Source organism: Panthera tigris, chromosome A1 (genome assembly GCF_018350195.1).
Source record: "Panthera tigris isolate Pti1 chromosome A1, P.tigris_Pti1_mat1.1, whole genome shotgun sequence".
Lineage (NCBI taxonomy): Eukaryota > Metazoa > Chordata > Mammalia > Carnivora > Felidae > Panthera > Panthera tigris.
In genome coordinates this window covers 132,506,429-132,526,106 of record NC_056660.1, presented here as the reverse complement: position 1 = coordinate 132,526,106, position 19,678 = coordinate 132,506,429, and the positions used below count along the sequence as shown (strand labels likewise).

At 36.6% G+C, this 19,678-nt stretch overlaps 1 protein-coding gene across 5 annotated transcripts in view; it reads right to left on the bottom strand.

Annotated features, from left to right (window-relative positions):
* Positions 1-18,533, bottom strand: part of SREK1 (splicing regulatory glutamic acid and lysine rich protein 1) — a 46,594-nt gene extending 28,061 nt beyond the window's left edge. For 2 of the 5 annotated variants that reach the window (XM_007079887.2, XM_042987718.1), the window contains exons 1-3: positions 18,265-18,532; positions 9,196-9,329; positions 3,526-3,641 (exon numbers count right to left, since the gene is read on the bottom strand). In XM_007079887.2, coding sequence (XP_007079949.2) covers positions 3,526-3,641; positions 9,196-9,329; positions 18,265-18,425 — 411 coding nt within the window. In that variant the 5' untranslated portion in view covers positions 18,426-18,532. Of the gene's footprint in view, positions 1-3,525; positions 3,642-3,927; positions 6,558-6,603; positions 6,735-9,195; positions 9,330-18,264 lie in introns of those variants that run through there. The other 3 variants (XM_042987705.1, XM_042987713.1, XM_042987708.1) reach the window with 3 other exon arrangements.
* Between the last annotated feature and the right edge of the window lie 1,145 nt (positions 18,534-19,678).

Sequence of the window (19,678 nt, the reverse complement as noted above, 5' to 3'; positions counted from 1 at the left end):
TGTGTATCATCTTCTTAAAACATGTCAAAGTCATGTCTTACCCTGCTTAAAACTAACCAATGGCTTCTAATTATCTTTAGAATAAAATTCAAACTCCTTTCCATGGCCAAAAAGCCCTATAATCAGTACCCTATCTCTCTCTCCAAAATCTCACAACATATACTTCCACCACCCCCATTTTACAAAGCTTCAGCTATACGGACTGCCATTCTATTTATTCATTGAAAACACAAGTTTTTCCCACCTGATGCATTTCATTTGGCATTCCTTCTGCCAAAACACTCTTCTCCCAGCTTCTGCCAGTCAAATCCTTCAGGCATCATGTCACTGATCCCCTCTAAGAGGCTTTCCCTGACTTTATATAAAGCTTCATTTACTCTCTACAATATCACTGTTTTGTTCTTCGTAGCACATACTATAATCTGTGGTATCTTGCTAACAGATGTTAGATTTATTGCTCAGCATTACCATTTCAAGTTATCATAAAGTTGTACAAAATATCTTAGTTCAGAGTGAGTGAGTGATCTCTATGAATCAAGACTACCACCATCTGAGCCTAGTTTTTCTCCATGTTTGCTTCTGTACTGACACTCCTTTTTTCCCCTCACCCCTTGTCTTCTATTGTATAAGGTACAAAGATGTTTGAGCATAACATTAAATTTCTTTTACTGTGCAAAAGAATTACTACATCCCATTAAGTTAAATAACAAATATGGGTCTTATTATTTATTAGTTTTGCATGGATTTAAAGCGTTAAACAGGCCTTTCCAGTTGTCAATGTCCTTGATCTGCAAATTTTCTCCACTGGGACACTATATACAAAGACTTGGAATGGGCTTTTCCAAAGCATCTAATCCAACCCCTTTGTTTCTCAAATTTAAAGATCATTCAGTTCTTTAGGAACATTTTTCTGTCTCTTTTTACTATACCATTCTGCATATACCTATGCTATTTAATAGGGCTGTCACTAATCACACACAGCTGTTTGAATTTTAATTAAAATTCAGAGCCTCAGTCACAAGAGCCACGATTCAAGTGCTCAACAACCCCGTATTACTAGTGGCTACCACATTCAATAGTACAGATACAGGCATTTCCAGCACAGCAGAAAGTTCTGTTGAATGTGGATGCTCTGTAACAATAAAATTACCCTTCTTTTTATTAGTCTACTTTCCAGCTCTGGTCTAAGAAACCGAAGTATTTACCCTTTTGGTCTTTGATGGGGTAAAGATGATCTAGATTCCTGATGTAACACTTCTGCTTTCTGACATAGAAACTATGGTCTCCCTGAAGACGAAATATTCTAGGCAGAGATGAATACAGAAGTACAAAAGTCCTAAGGCAAAAATATGCTTGTAACATCCAAGAAACAACAAAACTAATATGGCCAATATAAAGTAAGCCAGGAAAACAGGTAGAAAAAAAAGTCAGCGAGGTAAGCAAGCACCAAGTCATAATGGGCCACTTCCCTGTTTTCTCACTCAATATGTTCTTCATAAACTAAATTTCAAAGTAATAGATATCTACAGCTGAAATAAGAGAAAACCATTTCCTCTCAAGGCAACAAATTAAATAAAAACTTTAGGCTATTGCTAAATAAACCCTAAGAATTTTCAAGATAAGAAGACAATATTGTCTGAGAAAAAGGTAGTGATCCGGAAATTTATATGGTAAAATATACCACAAAATAACCAAATTAAAATTTTCTAAAAAATTTCTAAAAAGCCCAACTCAAATGATCAGATGTTCTATTAAAAAGCATTTTCCCGGGGGGCGCGTGGGTGGCTCAGTTGGTTGACCGTCTGACTTCGGCTCAGGTCATGATCTCGCAGTTCGTGAGTTAGAGCCCCGCATTGGGCTCTGTGCTGACCGCTCAGAACCTGGAGCCTGCTTCGGATTCTGTGTCTCCTTCTCTCTCTGCCCCTTCCCCGCTCATGCTCTGTTTCTCTCTGCCTCTCAAAAATGAATAAATGTTTAAAAAAAAAAATTTTTTTTTTTTTAAAAAAAAGCATTTTCCTGGGTGTCTGGGTGGCTCAGACAGTTAAGCATCTGACTGGCTCAGATCATGATCTCATAGTGTGTGGGTTTGAGCCCCGCGTCGGGCTCTGTGCTGACAGCTCAGAGCCTGGAGCCTGCTTCGGATTCTGTGTCTCCCTCTCTCTATGCCCCTCCCCTGCTCATGCTCTGTCTCTCTCCCTCCCAAAAATAAATAAACATTTTTTTAAAAAAAAGCATTTTCCCACCACGGATCACAATGCAGGTCTCCAGCAGAACAATCTTATGCAAACAAGAACTAAAATTGTGCATTTCAAAGTTTCAGAGACCACTTTTATAACCTGAGTAAACAAACTACCATCCCAAGACACCTAGTTGATACAGTCAGTAGAGCCTGCTACCCTTGATCTCCACGTCATGAGTTCAAGCACAACAGGGGCAAAGCTTACTTTAAAAAGAGATGGGGGGGGGGGGGGGGCGGTTTGTAGTTCAGTTGGTGGAGTATGCAACTCTTGATCTCTGGGATGTGAGTTCAAGCCCCACGCTGGGTGAAGTGATTACTCAAAATTTTTAAAAATAAGAAAGAAAAGAAGTATTTAAAAAAAAAATTACTATCATAAAGCTAGTATTAGTTCATCCCCTAATAATCTAAAACCACAAAGCTAAGATACAACTTGCAATTAAGGTGAATTTTATATTTTGGCTTCCATTAATTTTTGAAGAAAAATGACCCTTCTTTAAATTAAATATGACTGGAATCTTTTACATAAAAACCAAGAGCCCAGGAGCACCTGGGTGGTTCAATTGGTTGAGCAAGTGAGCCTTGATTTAGGCTTAGGTCACGATTCCAGGGTAGTGGAATCAAGCCCTGTGCTGAGCATGGAGACTTCTGGAGATTTTCTCTCTCTCGCCCTCTGCACTGTCTCCCACCCTCATGCACATGTTCTCTTTCTCTCACTCTAAAAACAAAAACAAAAACAAAAACAAAAAACCAAGAGCCCAGTAGCAGCAAAATCTTTTTTAACCCCTCCTAGAAATTACAAAAACAGTAATAAATTCCTATTTAATTGTACACAGTTAATGAAAAAAATATTTCTGCCATGTTTTTATCTTGTTACATTTTCTCAGTATCAGACAAATGTTTCTCAGAGGTTTTTTTCCTGTTACAAAGCTATGGGTCATTTTATTTTACTTTAATAGATTTAGTCTTCATGAAATGGGGAATACAGTTACCTAGATTTTCCAATTCCCCATGTGATCTAAAATGCTAAGTGTCAATAACTGATTTTCTAATGAATAATCTATTTAGTTCTCAAATTTAAATGAATGCCAATTACTTCAGAAGTAATTCCGAAAGTCAGTTTAAACTGTCAGTGATAACGGGGGGGGGGGGGTGGTGGTTTAAGTAGACATTCTGAATCCTTTTCATTTAAAAAAAGTTTTAAACAGAAATAATTTTCTAAGCTCTTTATTCAGCTAATTACACAAGTAAACATAAATCCGTTTCAAAAAAGGGTGTGTAATACTTACTGTAGTCAAGGGATTTGGGGTCGGAATGGGAAGCAAGCCTGCACCAGGCATGAGACTTGTCATGGTTGGAGCAGGAGCCAATAAAGAGAGAGCTTTGGATTCCTCTGGAATTTTACCTGCAGAGGCAAGTTCCAAACATTATGGAAAGCAGAAACACCACACAAACTTTACACTATGACTTTACAATTACCCTTGCACTTAAAAAATAATAATAATAAATGAATCTATCTATCAGATCTGTATAAAGAAATAAATAAGAACTTAAGTCTTTCCTTTTATCCTGCTCTACTAGGAAAAATAAAAGTGAGCAAAACTTCAAAGACTAACAATCTCAATAATGGAATATTATTTTAAAAATTGAATAATGTAGACAATTATTTAACACTTTGAGCTATGGGTCACCTGTACTGGAAACTTAATGTTCATGAACCAAACGATATCAAGCATGGACGCTTTCCCAGGACGGTGTTTTCGCGGTGATCGAAAGTTGTGTTACACATGACAACCGTTCGTGTTGGCTGCATCACTAATAGCACACAGAACATCAGATACAGAAAAGAAGAACATTTTTTAAAGTTTAATCCCCAGAAATGGCAAATAACCAAATTAGTCAAAAAAAAGAAAAGGAAAAACAAATATGTGCGAATTGAAATTTGTTCCTTAATGGGTGCCCCTATCCTGGTTACTAAACCTACCTACTGGTGATGCAAACAATTTTAATAACCTCCCAATAAATTCCATTCACTTTCAAGTAGACAGAAAAAAACAAAAGCCTACTGCAAGCAATCAGCTTCAATTTAAAAGGAAGCCTACACCCATCCAGTTAAGAAGACATCTCACCAACTAGGTCAGAGACGCCTAAAAGAATCCAATTTCAAAGAATATGCCTTGGGAAACTTAAAATTTTTGAGAATTCCTAACAATAAAAGTTCCCTAGTCAATAAAAGTTCCCTAGTCTCAGGAAACTTCTTAAACTCCTGACTTTTAGAACCAATTTATGTATCCTTGTCTGAAGAGGGGTGGTTAATGCCTAAATGTCTTGCTTGTAAGTATCTTAACTGCCTAATAAAAATAACAACAAAAACACTAAAATATTCTTAGACACTAAGAAAAAAATCCCTACAATTAATGAAAAATCTACTCTAAAATAAGTTCAATTTGCTGTATTTAACTATTAAATTCTAACCAATTAATTTTGATAAGAACTGCAACTTTCACACGTTTTCCCACTGTGTCCTCTCTCTTACCGCCCCCACTAAAATAGTTCTTAAAAATCTGACTACAGATATCAATTTTAGAAGAACTACTTATAATTATGTGGTAGTTGGCTATACACTTCCATTATGGAGTCTTCAAAAATAATTTAAAACAGTGTACAGAGTCACACTAAATTGGAAATAGCATATGGAGTACGTTTCAAAAGCACCATGCTGGATTTTAGAGGAAGAAATTCTATTTAAAACAACCAGATGTGCAGGATAAATCTCTAAACAATATTATCTGCATATACCTCTAAACATGGATCGAATTCAAGACAGCTTTTAAATTTTGCTTTAAATAATGGTTACACCTTTGTTATAACAGAAAAATTACATTTGATTAGCTTTAACAAACGCCTTTTCCCTAAATTTTGCACATGTAAGTCTCCATTAATGTACTAATTTCAAAAACAGTTATCTTTTTATTTCATGTAAATTCTGCACAAGCAAAGAATTTTTTAAACATGCATAAATATAAATAAAATGTAGGTAGGCCTTACTGAAGACATGAAATAACAAGAATTTATTTTATGTTATTGGTATTAATACACGTATCTGTATACCCACATATATACTAAGCTATTTATATTACTACCGGACCCATTTTACGTATTATTTTTCAAATGCTTATAAAACCTGAACACATCTTGATAAATCAATTGAGGTTCCACAGTGTAAATCTTATGCTTCATTACCCTAATGTGTGCACCCAAAAAACAAATAAACAGTTTCAATCTGTTAATGTTCCCAATTTAGAATTACTTGTCAATTAAATAAGCATAAGTGTCTACAAGACAGTATAGTAAAACTACACAACGTATTCAACACAGGCTAAAAGTTGAATACTTAATATTACAAAGACTCACTTATCAATAGGTTGTCTGACTCTCCCTGCCTATCACAGTAGTAATAAACTACTATAAATATTAAGTCTAACCATAAATAGGCACGTCTTAATTCTAATTACCATTAAAGATCCTTGAAGAAAAAAGTCCCATTGCTTAACTTCCAAGACAGAATTCTATCAAAATTACCTTCCAAATACTATCAGAGTATATAAAAGTATAAAGCAAACAAGCATTTAGCATTTTTCCCAAACTATACTCCTCAAAGACAACTGAGAGGAAAAAGAGCTCTCACGGTATTAAAATTAAGTACTAATCCTAATCCTCAGATTCCATTTAGAAGCTGGTAACATATGAAAATTTTTCAAAAAATTCAAGCAGAGAAACATACATGAAAGTAAGTTTTCAAGCTTCTCAAATATCCATTCCCCATGCAGGCAAGTAAAAGTCTTTATAAGTCAAGGAATTAAGTTATTTTCTAAGAAATTTACTTATTTTCCTTGAGGATTTTGTATGCTTAAAATTCTAGGGGGAAGGATGAAAATTAAAAGCTATCAGTTGGTTTTTATGAAAGATGTAGATTTGGGAGAAAAACTGCAAAAATGTTGCAATGAGATCACAAAATGTTCCTAACAATTCTACCAGTGTTTTAGTGTTTTGAGAACAAAATGTACCTGTGCAGTCTATAATACCAATTAAGACTCACTGAGCTTCACAACACTGTATCCTAGTTTACTATGAAAATTTACTTTATCGTAAGCTTGAGCTCTGCTAATCATCTCCCAATATAATCTGCAAAGCAATGTTATGAACCCTTAATGGAATACCATTTACAAAGAACTGGAAAACCAGCTCACAAGTTAAAGTGAAAGAGATTTAACAAAACAAAAACAAAAACAAAAACAAAAACAAAAAAAAGGGACAAAATAAAGAAAAAGAAATGAAATTAAAGTAAAACAATAAAAAACAGAGACAGGGCGTCCATCTTCTGCGGTTCAGACTCCGATCTCATTTCCCCAATGAAGGTTTCACTTGACGGCAGGTTTAGTGGCATGGCAAACAATGCCTAACTCAGGCAAGTGTAACAGGTCTGCCTTGGCCAGTCTAGTCATCTAATAATGCACAAATATCACATAGAGAAAACATACAAAACCAAATTAATAGTCAAAATCCATCTACCAGAAAATGTGGACATAAAGTTACGACTGATGATTAGGCTTGACACCCTTGTTATGTTTGACCTTATCTTTTTCTAAGTGTTAACATTTATAAAAAAGAAATCTGAGATGCACGCAACAACAAAAAGGTCATATTTGGACAAGTATAATGAAAGTATATTTTATTTTGAAATGGCATGTTTCATTAACAATAGTTAATGCTTACTCTGTATGAAACTTACACACCAAACATTACTTATACAGCTTTAGGAGCTTGTTACAAAACTGTCTGCATTACAAAAACAGCAAATTCAAAGAAACTGAAAAAATTTTCTTAAAACTGTTTCTATGGTTTTCTCATTTCTTTCATAATGCTGTTTCTGTAACATCAAAGAAAGAATGCAGTCAGTAAAGTTTGACACAAGAATGTTTACAGCACCCATCTCCTCTAAGAGAACTTACTCCACGGGAACTCTTCACTTTGGTTTACTTCAAACTCACTTTGCTACTCTTTTAGTATAACAATACATCATAACTTTGCTTGCAGCACATAATCAGATCTTTGACAGCTCACTGTAACATAGCTCAGTTTCTATAAAGTCATTCTGTGGTATTTAGTTAAACTAGTGAAAAATGTGTATCTGAATGCTTCTCTAATACCAATTATTTTATCAGTCAGTGCTCTAAAATACAACTAAACTTTCATGCTCAAAACCAGTGAAATGGTCTCAAAATGGCAACACTAGTAATACTCAAGGGCTATTATAATAAATTTGTATTTATTAATCTTTATTAAGCAAAACAAACAAAAAAAGGGAACCTCTTACACACCCATAACCTTGAAAACTTATGACAAATAACGGTCTGGGCTTCTCAAATAGATGAAAAAAATCAATGGAATATAGCAAGGTTCCAACGAAGCAACACTGGTAAGTATTCTTCCTTCCAATTCAGTAATGAGCTAACATAATACAAGGTCCTGTGCTGGTGATGGCATAATTTTCAGATATGATTAATATTCCCAATTAATATACTAATTTCTTTTTTCCCGTGCAGTTTACCTGGCATGAAACTGATAGGAACTTGATATGCACAACTAAACCATTACCAGCTTTCTCACCTTGCTCTCCAACTGTGGGCTCACGGTCCACTTACAGATCAACAGGTAAGGATGGGGATTCAGCAAATAATTACCTTTAACCCATTTTATTCCCCCTACTCCATTCTAACCCCCAGGCATGGGAAAAGACTTTCAAATTTATCTGAAAAAATACAGAATGTGCTATTCTGGGACTTCAAAACCAACAGAATGGAACTCACTCTATCTAACTATAATGTTTTTGACATCCCAGAATAGGCATTCTGAAATAAGTATAAAACTTTCGAAGCACAGCAATGTTTACCATATACTAGGTTATTTTAATATTAACCTGGTTTCTAAAAGAGGTTGTTTTTAAAACATGACATATGAAAGTTCATTAAATTGTTCCAGGTAAATTTTTTATGTTGTAAAACATTTACCATCCGCTAGTGAAAACAAGTTTTAAAGACATTTAAATTATAATAACCTATTCTAAAATCCATGTACACATGCCATAATCTGTACTCTGAATAAAAGTTAATCACACACTAGAACTGTCAAATTCAACACAGCCTATTATATGTGAATGACTCTGTAAATAGAAGTTACTAAAAAATAAGTATTAGTAATAATTAGCTCTGTAAGGCTTTGGCCTTGTTCCCATCTTCAACATCTATTTCCTTGATGGAGGCCTTGGAAAATTACTTTCCATTATTTTTCTTCAATTACCCAACCTACCCTCCAAGAAAAGCAAGCCATTAAAATAAAAACATAAATTTCAGTTGCACAGCAGTCACACTGAATATAAAATAATGGTCCCAGTAACAAGGTGAATTACCTTACGAGGATACGTCAGAGATTAAATTATGAATATTTTTCTTACAAATACCATTTATCCCCAATTTGGCAAAATGCATAGCTTTTATTTATGTAATACAATTAATATTGTATATATAGGGGCAAATGCTCACTTACTTACATATTAAAAATAATTTCCCCTACCACCCTAATATTTTAATTTCAGAAACCTTCGTTTACAACTTGCAAATTAACTACAAAAAACAAAAGCAAACCAGAGAAGCCAAGTAATTCATGAAATTTTTAAATGTTTGGCTATTAAATCTCAAGCATATAAAAGTAATAAGTCAACCATTTTAATATATTTTATTATTAGGTAAAAATTATTTCCTTCTCCAAATTTCATTCATACACACACGCACACACACACAACAGAGTACTATCTACCTACCAATTTCTAGGAAAGCCAAAGGTAGTAACACACAGGACAGAGATTACAATAATAGAAAAAAAACAAATAAGATACCAACCTTCTGCACAAGGTACAACTATCAGAGCTCTGTCAATAAAAACCGTGTTAGTTAGATGCTGGGCCACGCCAACACTTGATGGGTCACGAAACTTAACATAACATACTTTGGAAGAAAAAGCAAGAGGTGTGTTGCTGCAAAATAAAAAGAAAAACAATTGGACTAATAAACATTTGGCTGATTTTGTCATTTTCATTTGAAATTTCTTTCTCAGATCTTTACACAGTCTTACATAATCAAGACAAGAATTGTGACTGCTAAGAATCATTAAGACATGAAAATGTCTTTCATTAATGTCTTCATTAAGACATGAAAACTTAGCCTTTTTAAAGTTTTTATTCAAATTCCAGTAAACATACAGTGTAGTACTAGTTTCAAGTTTACAATATAGTGATTCAACACTTCCATACATCACCTGGTAGTGCCCATCACAGCAAGTGCACTCCTTAATCCCCATCACCTATTTAACCCATCCCCTCACCCACAGCCCCTCTGGTAACCATTAGTTTGTTCTCTGTAGTTAAGAGTCTGTTTCCTGGTTTGTCTCTTTTTCCCTTTGCTCATTTGTTCTGTTTCTTAAATTCCACATATGAGTGAAATCACAAAGTATTTGTCTTTCTCTGACTTAATACGCCCAGCATAAGACTCTTTAGCTCCATCCGTTTCATTGCAAATGGCAAGATTTCATTCTTTCTTATGCCGAGTAATATTCCACTGTGTGTGTGTGTGTGTGTGTGTGTGTGTGTGTGTGTGTGTCTTCTTTGTCCATTCACCAGTCGATGGGACATTTGTGCTATCTCCGTAATTTGGCTATAAACATCGAGGTGCATGTACCCCCTCTGAATCAGTATTTTTGTATTCTTTGGGTAAATACCTAGTAGTGCAACTGCTGGATGGTAGGGAAGTTCTATTTTTAACTTTTTGAGGAACCTCCATACTGCTGTCTGGAGTGGCTGCACCAGGCAAAATTTAGTCTTTTAATGGTAATTTGCCTGCAAAGGCTGACAGCAATTTAGGAAGGCCTATCACCTCATCGGTAAAAACTTGACATGTAAATTAATGAGTACTTAATCAGAGTGAAACATGAAAACAGTTGATTTAATCCAAAAATGTTCAACCAGTACATCATCAATAGGCACAATCACTTTATAGAAGCCCCAATCCTCAAGACTTCAAATTTTGTAACCATTTCCAACCCTTTTAACTAAAAACTTCACCAGAATCTTACAGACAGACATCATGGTATGAAAATTAAGGTGTTTTGCATATACTACACTGCTTTATCCTAGGCAGCATTGCGATTTTCCAGACAAAAGATTTTACAAACAAAATTTTACATATTTTATACCCAGAAAAGCATAGACCCTTCTAAATCCTATCAGATTCAGTTCAGTCTGGCAAACCAGACACAGCCCAGATGAAAGCAGTTTTTCCAGAATATGAATCCATCTTTTTAGATTCCAAAATATCTCAGTGATGTGTCAATCTGTCCACGATTATGTTCAATTAAAGTCTAAAACTGTCTTTAGCAAGGACAAAAGCCACCAAAGCTAAATATATACCTAATATATAATATATACAGTCCTTTAAAGCATTAAGATATTTCACACTAAAACAGGAGAGACCAGGGGCTCCTGGGTGGCTCAGTCGGTTAAGCATCCGACTTCAGCCCAGGTCATGATCTCACATCTCGTGGGTTTGAGCCCCGCATCAGGCTCTGTGGTGACAGCTCAGAGCCTGGGGCCTGCTTCAGACTCTGTCTCTCTCTCTCTGTCCCTCCTGCACTTGCATTGTGTGTGTCTCTCTCTCTCAAAAATAAATAAACATTAAAAAATAAACAAATAGACCATTTGAAAAATATCATATTTGCGTTGTGCAGTAAGGCATTTACTTTACAAAAGAGATCACAGAAGTTGACCATAATCCTAACCTGAGTAAACGGCAAAAATGGGACTTCAGTCTAAGTCTAATCATCTAAATCCAAATCTCATGCAACCTTATTCATTCAACTAATATAGAATTTTAAAGCATCTTAATGTACTATTTAATTAGCAATTCCACAAATAGAAGCCGTTTTCAAAATTAAAAAAAAATCTTTTACATAAAGCAACATATCCATCTTGACAATGGTTAAACACACATATTAATGCTATTAATAAAATACTGTGATAACACATTTGCATTTAGAACTTGAAACTATTTATACTATTGACATAAACAGGGTAATACAAGTTAACAAAATCAAACTACCTCTTTCTCACCCAACCCAACCCAATTCACTCCTATCTAAGCCTATCCAATTCAGGCTTCCACAGGCACTCTCCAACAATGACTACCCCAACCTCCAAACAACTAAGACCAGCACTTTATGAATTTGTCACTAGGTAAAAACATTCACCTCTAGACTTAACTCACCTTTACATTACCCAATCTCCAATTGAAGCTTTTCTTGAGCTTTAGACTCCCAGATCTAGGTGCTTGCTGGAATACTGCACAGTGATGGTCACAGGGCCCATCCCCCAAAACTTACTGGGTCTAAAATAAATTCATCATCCCTCTTTCTCACCAATCCTGGTCCCTGTCCTATACTTCATCTCTCAGTTAAAAACATCACTGTATTACCCATGTTATGAATCTGGAGTCACTAAATGTAACCATCATTAGTACAGTTCCCTAAACATTTCCAAATCTCTTCTGACTACATGGTAAAAATCCATGTCTTTGTTCCCTGAAGTTAAGTGTGGCTATGCAACTTGTTTTGGCCAATTAAATATGAGCAGAATCGACATTCAGGAGCTTTAAGGGCCACCGCTTGGCTCTTTTCCTCTGCCACAGTGACCAGCCACATTCAAGAAATGGGTGGCTGCTACATCAGCTTCATCTCAGAGTGAGCAACCACAATGAATAGAGTTCCCTACTCTGCAAGCTTAGCATTAAAAATAAGCTGTTTTTACAAAACTACTGAGATTTGGGGGTTGTTTCCATACTTGACCCTCACTCTTCTTCTTCTTCTTCATAAAGTCCTGTGAAGACTGCATCCCATATATTTGTACACATTAATCCCTTTAACACTGTCATTATCAAGGCCTTAATTCAGGCCCTCATCATTTCTCACCCAGATTATTACAATGGCTCCTAAAAAAAATCACAATGACTCCAATCTGAACTACTTAATAATGGTCTTCACAAAAGCTGCCAGAGTGATCTTTCTAAACCCTAAATTTTGTCATGTCATTCCACACTGCTTAAATTTCCTCAAAGACATGCTTCTGTTATTGCTTTATCATATAAATTCACCCCAAAATCCAGGCATTAGAAATATGTGTGGTTTCCAGAACACATTCTGAATATCTGGGCCATCTTTGCACGTGTTGTTCCATTTGCCTATGATATTCTACCTCTCCTTTTTGAATGGTAATTTCACTTTTATTCAAGGCTCAAGTTTACAAATCTTCTAGAAAGCCATTTTAAGATAACAAAGTGATTAGGTAGGTGCCCCCCCACCCCCCCTTATATGTGCTACCAAGACATTCTATACACTTTCAGCACAGGCCTTAGCAGTTTCCTTAGATGAAACCCTCATCAGATTTTGGGAGGCCTCTAGTCACAGTTGATTAGTCACATGACACAAAGGCCCATTTCACTGGCTAACCAATAGCTTATCATTTGGATGGCTTGATCAAATGAACTTGCAACAATGAGATTCTCTCTCTTGGGATGAAAAGTCACTTAGAATCAGGGCTTGGGCCAGATGCCAGATGACCAAGTACAAAATAAGTCCGCAAAGAAAATAGAGCAGATACACAGAAACAAACTGAGCGGACAATAAAGCCTGTGAGAAGAGGCAGATAATCACCTTGGATGCTGGTATCTTTCTGGTTCCCAGTCCCAGTTCCCATGAGGCCTACTTATTTTAATTTAGAGATATATCCATCTTTTTAATAATTTTACCTCTACTTGAGCCAGACTGGGTAGCAGTGTTTCTGTCTTTTGCAAACCACCCCCCTCACACACACACAAAAAACAATATAATTATAATGAGCTACTAAAGCCCTAGCAATTACAAGCACACTCTCTTTTAGCACTGAAATCTGCAAAAGCCTAACAAACTGCCAGTGAGATGACATGCCTAAACTGACAGGTCCTTTTATGAGAGAATGGAAACCTAAATGGTCACTGTTGAAAACTAAAAACGCACTTTCCGATACTCCTACTTAAAACCACATCGCTTCAAATTTAAAACATCTAGAGGAGTAGGAAATAGGACACTGGTTAGTAAAGCAGCTACACGTTAGGATAGGCTACCATTACCAAGATTTGAGAAGCCCAGGAAGTGGGTTGAAAAGGTTGATCTGTTCTGACCCAATATTATCATAGGAATGTGGATACCTAGGTATGGTTTACACAGTGCTCTAAGAAGTTCTCTGTATCTTCATCTCCAATTACCTTTCTAAAAATACAAAATAAAGTTCAGCTTACAGTTAACACTTTAATTTTGAACATTATAATCTAAAATACAATACAGTGGCAAGTCTAAATACACATGATGAATTTCTCAACAAATGTGTATTTATAAGTCATTGTTTCCAATTTTTATAATTATATCTTTCATTCTAATAAATGTAAACTTTTAAATAGACTTAGTTTTTTAATTAAATAGAATTATTATTTTTAAACGTAATTTTGGAGGCTCCAGAGTGACTCAGTTGGCTAAACATCCAACTCCTGATTTTGGCTCAGGTCATGATCTCACAGTTGATGAGTTCAGAGCCCAGCATTGGACTGTGCTGACAGCACCGAACTTGCTTGGGATTCTCTGTCTCCAGTCTCCCTCTCTCTCTGCCCTTACCCCACTTGCTTGCACGTGCTCTTTCTCTCTCAAAAATAAATAAACTTTACAAAAATAAATAGATAAATGTAATTTGGACCTAGAATTTTAATTTTATTTAATTAAAAAAAATTTTTTTTTTAATTTGAGGGAGAGAGAGAGAACTAGGGACAATAAAGCCTCTGAGGGTTCGATCCCACGACCCTAGGATCATGACCTGAGCTGAAAACAAGAGTCGGACACTCAACCAAGTCACCCAAGCTTAAATTTAATTAATTTTTAATGTTTAAAAGGATGTTACATATTCCATTTGTTCTAAGTGTATGCTTCTGAACAAAGTACCAGTATCCAAGTATAGAAGATTTTACTTTAACCTCATTTGCTGAATCCAATTTTGTTTCTTTTTTCAAATGCAAAACTTTCTACAATCATTTTTCCAAAAAATCAGAAATTTCTGACTAGGAGTTTAATGCATAAATTACAGAACCAACTTTTTTGAGCATCAAATTTTGTGGGCCCTAACTGGTTATTTTATTTTTCATTAAACAGGTAATGGCACTCTACAATTTTTTAAAAGTCAATGTGGTATAATATACCCAGTATTGTTAGATCAAAAAGGATATAATCCAAAGCATGGACAAAGTACATGGACTTATATATAAAAATATTAACTGACACATAATTTATAACAGGATTTCCCAGTAGGACTACAGCGGTACTTTGGATGGCACAATTTTTCCTTATGTTAAGATTTTCTTATGAATTACTGACACTTGCCCATCAAATGCCAGAAGGCACTCCAATCACTGTGGACAATCAAAAATACACATTTCTAGCTAAAATCCACAAACTCAAAACACCAAAAAAGTGACCAATATATCCAGTGATAGAATTTCAAAAACACACAAGACATAATTACAGACTTTAAAATGTTATTACTATAAATAAGACACAATAATATGAAAAATGCTTATTACACATTGAATGAAAAAGTTTACTATCAGTGTATAAATCATTCTATTACACTACATTAAAATAAGCACATATAAAAAGGATTGCAGGCAAATACATGGAAATGAAGAGAGGTTTTGATAGGATGGCAAGATCTTAAGTGGCGTTTCTTTTTCTCTATGTCTCATAAAATGACTATACTGATTCTATTTTTTTTTTAACTAAATAAGTAGTTAACACATTTTCCCTTGCTTTTTACTATTTTTGAAGACCACAGAAGTGAAGAAAACCAGTAAGCAAAAAAATCAACATAGGTGTTGATGTTGTTAGAAATGGTGTTGAAAATCAGGATAGGATTACCCTTTGGGGGTTAGTCACTTGGAGGGGACAATGGGAAACTTCTAGGGTGCAGATAAGCCTGATGTGGATGCTGATTACACAGGTATGTTCGCTTTGTGAAAATTCATCAAGCTGCATGTTTATCCATTCACTTTTCTGTATGTATGTTATACCTAATAAAAAAAAGGTTACTGAAAAAAAACTACAAAAAAATTTTTTACTGCCATAAAAAGGTGTTCATGACGTGATATTCATTTGTTGTGCAACAAGCTAAAAAAAAATTCTGGATATTTATCAGCCGGCTGCACAAAAAAGGATCACAATTGAGAATTTTAAAGATGTACAATGAATATTTACACTAATTCTCAATGTTTAAAAATTAAAAAACTGAATCACTGCCTCATTCCAAAAAAGTCAGATTTAAAATCTGAATTGTCATATTAGCAACTTAATTCTTAAAATGTTAATGAGAAACGATTTTCCCATTCTATTAAATATATTTCCAAATTTAAAACAAATGAAATACTAACTCAGCTTCCAAACATTAATCATAAAATACAGTTTCCAAGAGACTGCAAAACAATCATATCTGTCTTCAATACTACTACTATTGCAATGTTATCCATTTTAGCTCAAATCTACAAATATATCTTTAATATAAAGACTAGGTTATGACAACTTCATTATAGAGCAGAAAACACACTGTTAAATCATGGCAATATTTTTGAAAAGCAGGAAGGGACTGCACTTAAGGAAAAACTGAAGAATTTTTCCTGGCCCATATGTGTCATATTTAGGTTACAATTTTGCAAAATGTATCACAGTTTGTGACACACTAACTCCACCATGTTTAAAAGCTTTTTATTCTTTTTGACTTTTAAACTCCAAGTAATGAAAATCTAATTTCAATAAACAGCCCATTACTAAGGTCACATTATAACTGGCAGCATATTGCCACCCTAACCCTGGTTTTAACAATGAAAGTGATCCTATGTTGGCATTGTGAACTATTTCTTCTACCTATGAGACAACTTATTACCACAACCTTGAAAGCAAGGTTAGTTTACAAGGGTTCATGTACAAAATTTTAGTGCTCGAATCCAACTCCTAAGGCTACAGCACTCCTCCAAGTACTTCTCAGTTATTAAGAAATGTTCTGAATGCTTAAATGAAAAGATAGCAGAAATCATTTTCAAAAGTTAAATAAGATATTCAAGCCATATATGCCACAGCTAGTCAATAAATATGTATGTGCATGCACTTATGATGAAGTATTCTTGAACAAAAAATGTATTCTCTGAATCTAATCAATATAAACAATCTAATCTGAAACAATCTATATAAACCCAGATTATGCATCATTCTACAAAACAAACTACAAAACAAAATATCACTGTTACGGAATATTTTTTAAAAGCAACAGGGGACTGTTCTAGATTAAAGGAGGTAGCAACTAAATGCAGTGGTGGTTTCCAATTATATTCTAGACCAAAAAAAGAAAAAGAAAAAAAATGATTATAATAATTGGTTAAATTTAAATATGAACTCCTTGTTATATATACCAATGTTAAATTTCTTAGACACGTTAATAGTATTGTGGTAATGTAGGAGAATGTACCTGTTCTGAAGAGAGAGACTTAAGTGTTGAGAAAAAAATAATCATGCGGTCTGCAACTACTTTGAAAAAGATGGGAAGAAAGAGGAAGTGTAGAGGGTGCAGACAGCTAGAGGGGGAGACAGAGAAAAAAATCAACCGGTAAAGAAAGAATACAGGTAAAGGAAACGTGGGTGTTATTCGTTCAACTTTTTAGTTTGCATTAAATATTTCAAAACAAAAAGAGAGTAACTTTAAAAAGTAAAATTTAAATTTAAATCCAAATACCAACTTTTACTAATATCTTATACCGTAGCTATGCGATATACTTACACATAGAAACCGAAAGAAAAATAGGTCTACGTGCATCATTATGAAATGAACGAAAAAGTCAAAGCCAATTTTTTTGAAAGAAAGAAATCCTGGGCAACTACTAGTCCTTCCTTCAAAGGATTTTGAAACAATGAACAAAATACTATTTTAAAATTCTAAGCTCTACCATTAAAAAAAAAAAGTTTATGCGTGTAAGAATGTGAACCCGTAAACCCTTACAAATTTTGTGAGTACACAGTACTATACAAGGGAAATCTTACTTCAAAATACATACTTGGGAATTGGCCGCAAGCTCTAAATGCCAATAAAGATCTAGACTTTTAGAGCATACACCAGGGATAATCCTTCACCGACTAATACTTTCTCTGAAAGGCTTAGGACAGTGTGACCTTCAAAGCGGAAATTTTAATCTGCTGCCAAAAGGGCGAAAAGACATGATCTTTAACAACATGGATGGGCTCGGTCAGATTAGACAAGAAGATGCTGAATTTGTGAACACCACCCTAGAGAACAAATGGTAGCCCTAATTCCAAGTTGTCATCAACCGCAGGCTTTCTAATCAGCACAACGGCCTGACACTAAAGCCCTAACAAGTGGGACAGTTCGTCCGGCGCGGTCTCCGCGATTTTTACATTACAAGAACGCTAACAGGCGTTTGCCATGAGGACTATTCCGGGCCCACCTGCGGCCATCTTAAGTTCGGGAAGAAAAAGGAAAAAGGAGAGACACTGAATACGAGGACCCAGCGGAGACCACAAATCGGGGAGGCACGAAAATAAACAACTTCTCTACATTCTCAGTAACGGTTCGGTGCAGAGGTTAACCCCCAAAGTCAGACTAACAAGGAGAGCAGAACCGCAGGGCCCCAGCGCCGGGGTGCCCTAATCAAACATGGGCACCAAGGTAAACCCGGGAGATCACGTGACGGGCACGGCGCGCCCCCGTCCGCGCTCTCCCCAACGCCTCGGTGCCCGAGGTCTCTATGGCGCCCGCGCCCCTCCCCCAGCCAAGCTCGAGCACTTACTCCGGGGGGTAGAGCCGCAGCTCCTCTATTTCTCCTACGAAGGAAAAAAGCGTACGCATCTGCTCGCTGGTCACCGCCGACGACAGATTGGTCACCTGAATCACCGCCGTAGGGGTGAGGCCGAAGCCTAAAGCCAACCCGAAGCCGCCGCCGGGGTTCATCCCGACCCGCTTGCTGCTGTCTCCCGCTCCCCAACGTCTACGACGCGTCAGCGACGGAGCCGGGAAAGCGAAGTACGCGCGGCCACGCGCGCGCTCCCGCTGGCGAATTCACGGAGGCGGGCAGGTCTAGCCACCCATTCCGCAACTCCTCTGCTCCCAGGGCTGCGCGCGCCTGCCGGAAGCGTCGCCCCGGCAACCCGGCGGGTCCGCGGAGGCTGTAGCCTGGGGCTCCCGGGTGCCCGAGGCCGTAGCTCCTGTTAGTCTTGTCTTCGTCAGAATTTTTATGGGTTTCCCCATCCCCCCTCGCTTCAACTGAATACATTTCTGTGCTCGCGTAATTGGGGAGACCCAGGTCTTTCCCGTCTTTAACCCTAGGTAGAACTGGGGAACCAAGAGGCCTGGCCTGCCGGTCTGGGGCGGTGAAGGAGGAATGCCTCTCGGGCATCACAGATTAATGCTTGGCTAAACTATCGCCGGTCATGATCACGTACAGGCGGCTTCCCCGCCCCAACTATTGAAACCGCCCAACTGTTGAAAACATTGGCCGGCGTCCTAATTAAAAACAACTTGGAAAAATTTACACAACCTTTAAGTTCCGATTGAATTAAGAAAGGAGGCAGTAAGATGAAGGCTCTGCAGTGGTTGTTTATAACTTGCCATTTATTCGCTCATTTCGCAGATATTTATTTATTTACAATATTTATATAAACATTAATATTTATTGAGCATTACATACCAGACACTGTTAGACAAGGGCACGTAAAAGACAGTTACGGACAGTCCACATGGAACTTGCAACCTAATGAGGGACAACCAAGTATGTGAAACGAAGGCAGCTGCTCCCAAAATGCCATCCCCAGAACCCTGAGGGTACTCAAGGCCCTTTCAGTGGGTCCGCAAGGTCAAAACAATTTACAATATAATGCTAAGACTCTGTTGACCTTTTTCACTTCGTTGACACTTGCACTGAGGATGTAAAAGCAATACAAGGTTAAACTGCTGGCAACTTAGCAGGAATCGAGGCAGTGGCACCAAAATGCACCAAGAGTAGTATATTTTGTATGTTTCACCTCCTTGCAATGGTAGCATACAAAATTTAAGAATCTTTAAGTGGGGGCACCTGGATGGCTCAGTCGGATGAGCCCCTGACTTTTGCTCAGGTCATGATCTTGTGGTGTGTGAGTTCCAGCCCCACAGCAGGCTCTGTGCTGGCAGCTCAGAGCCTGGAACCTGCCTCAGATTCTGTGTCTGCT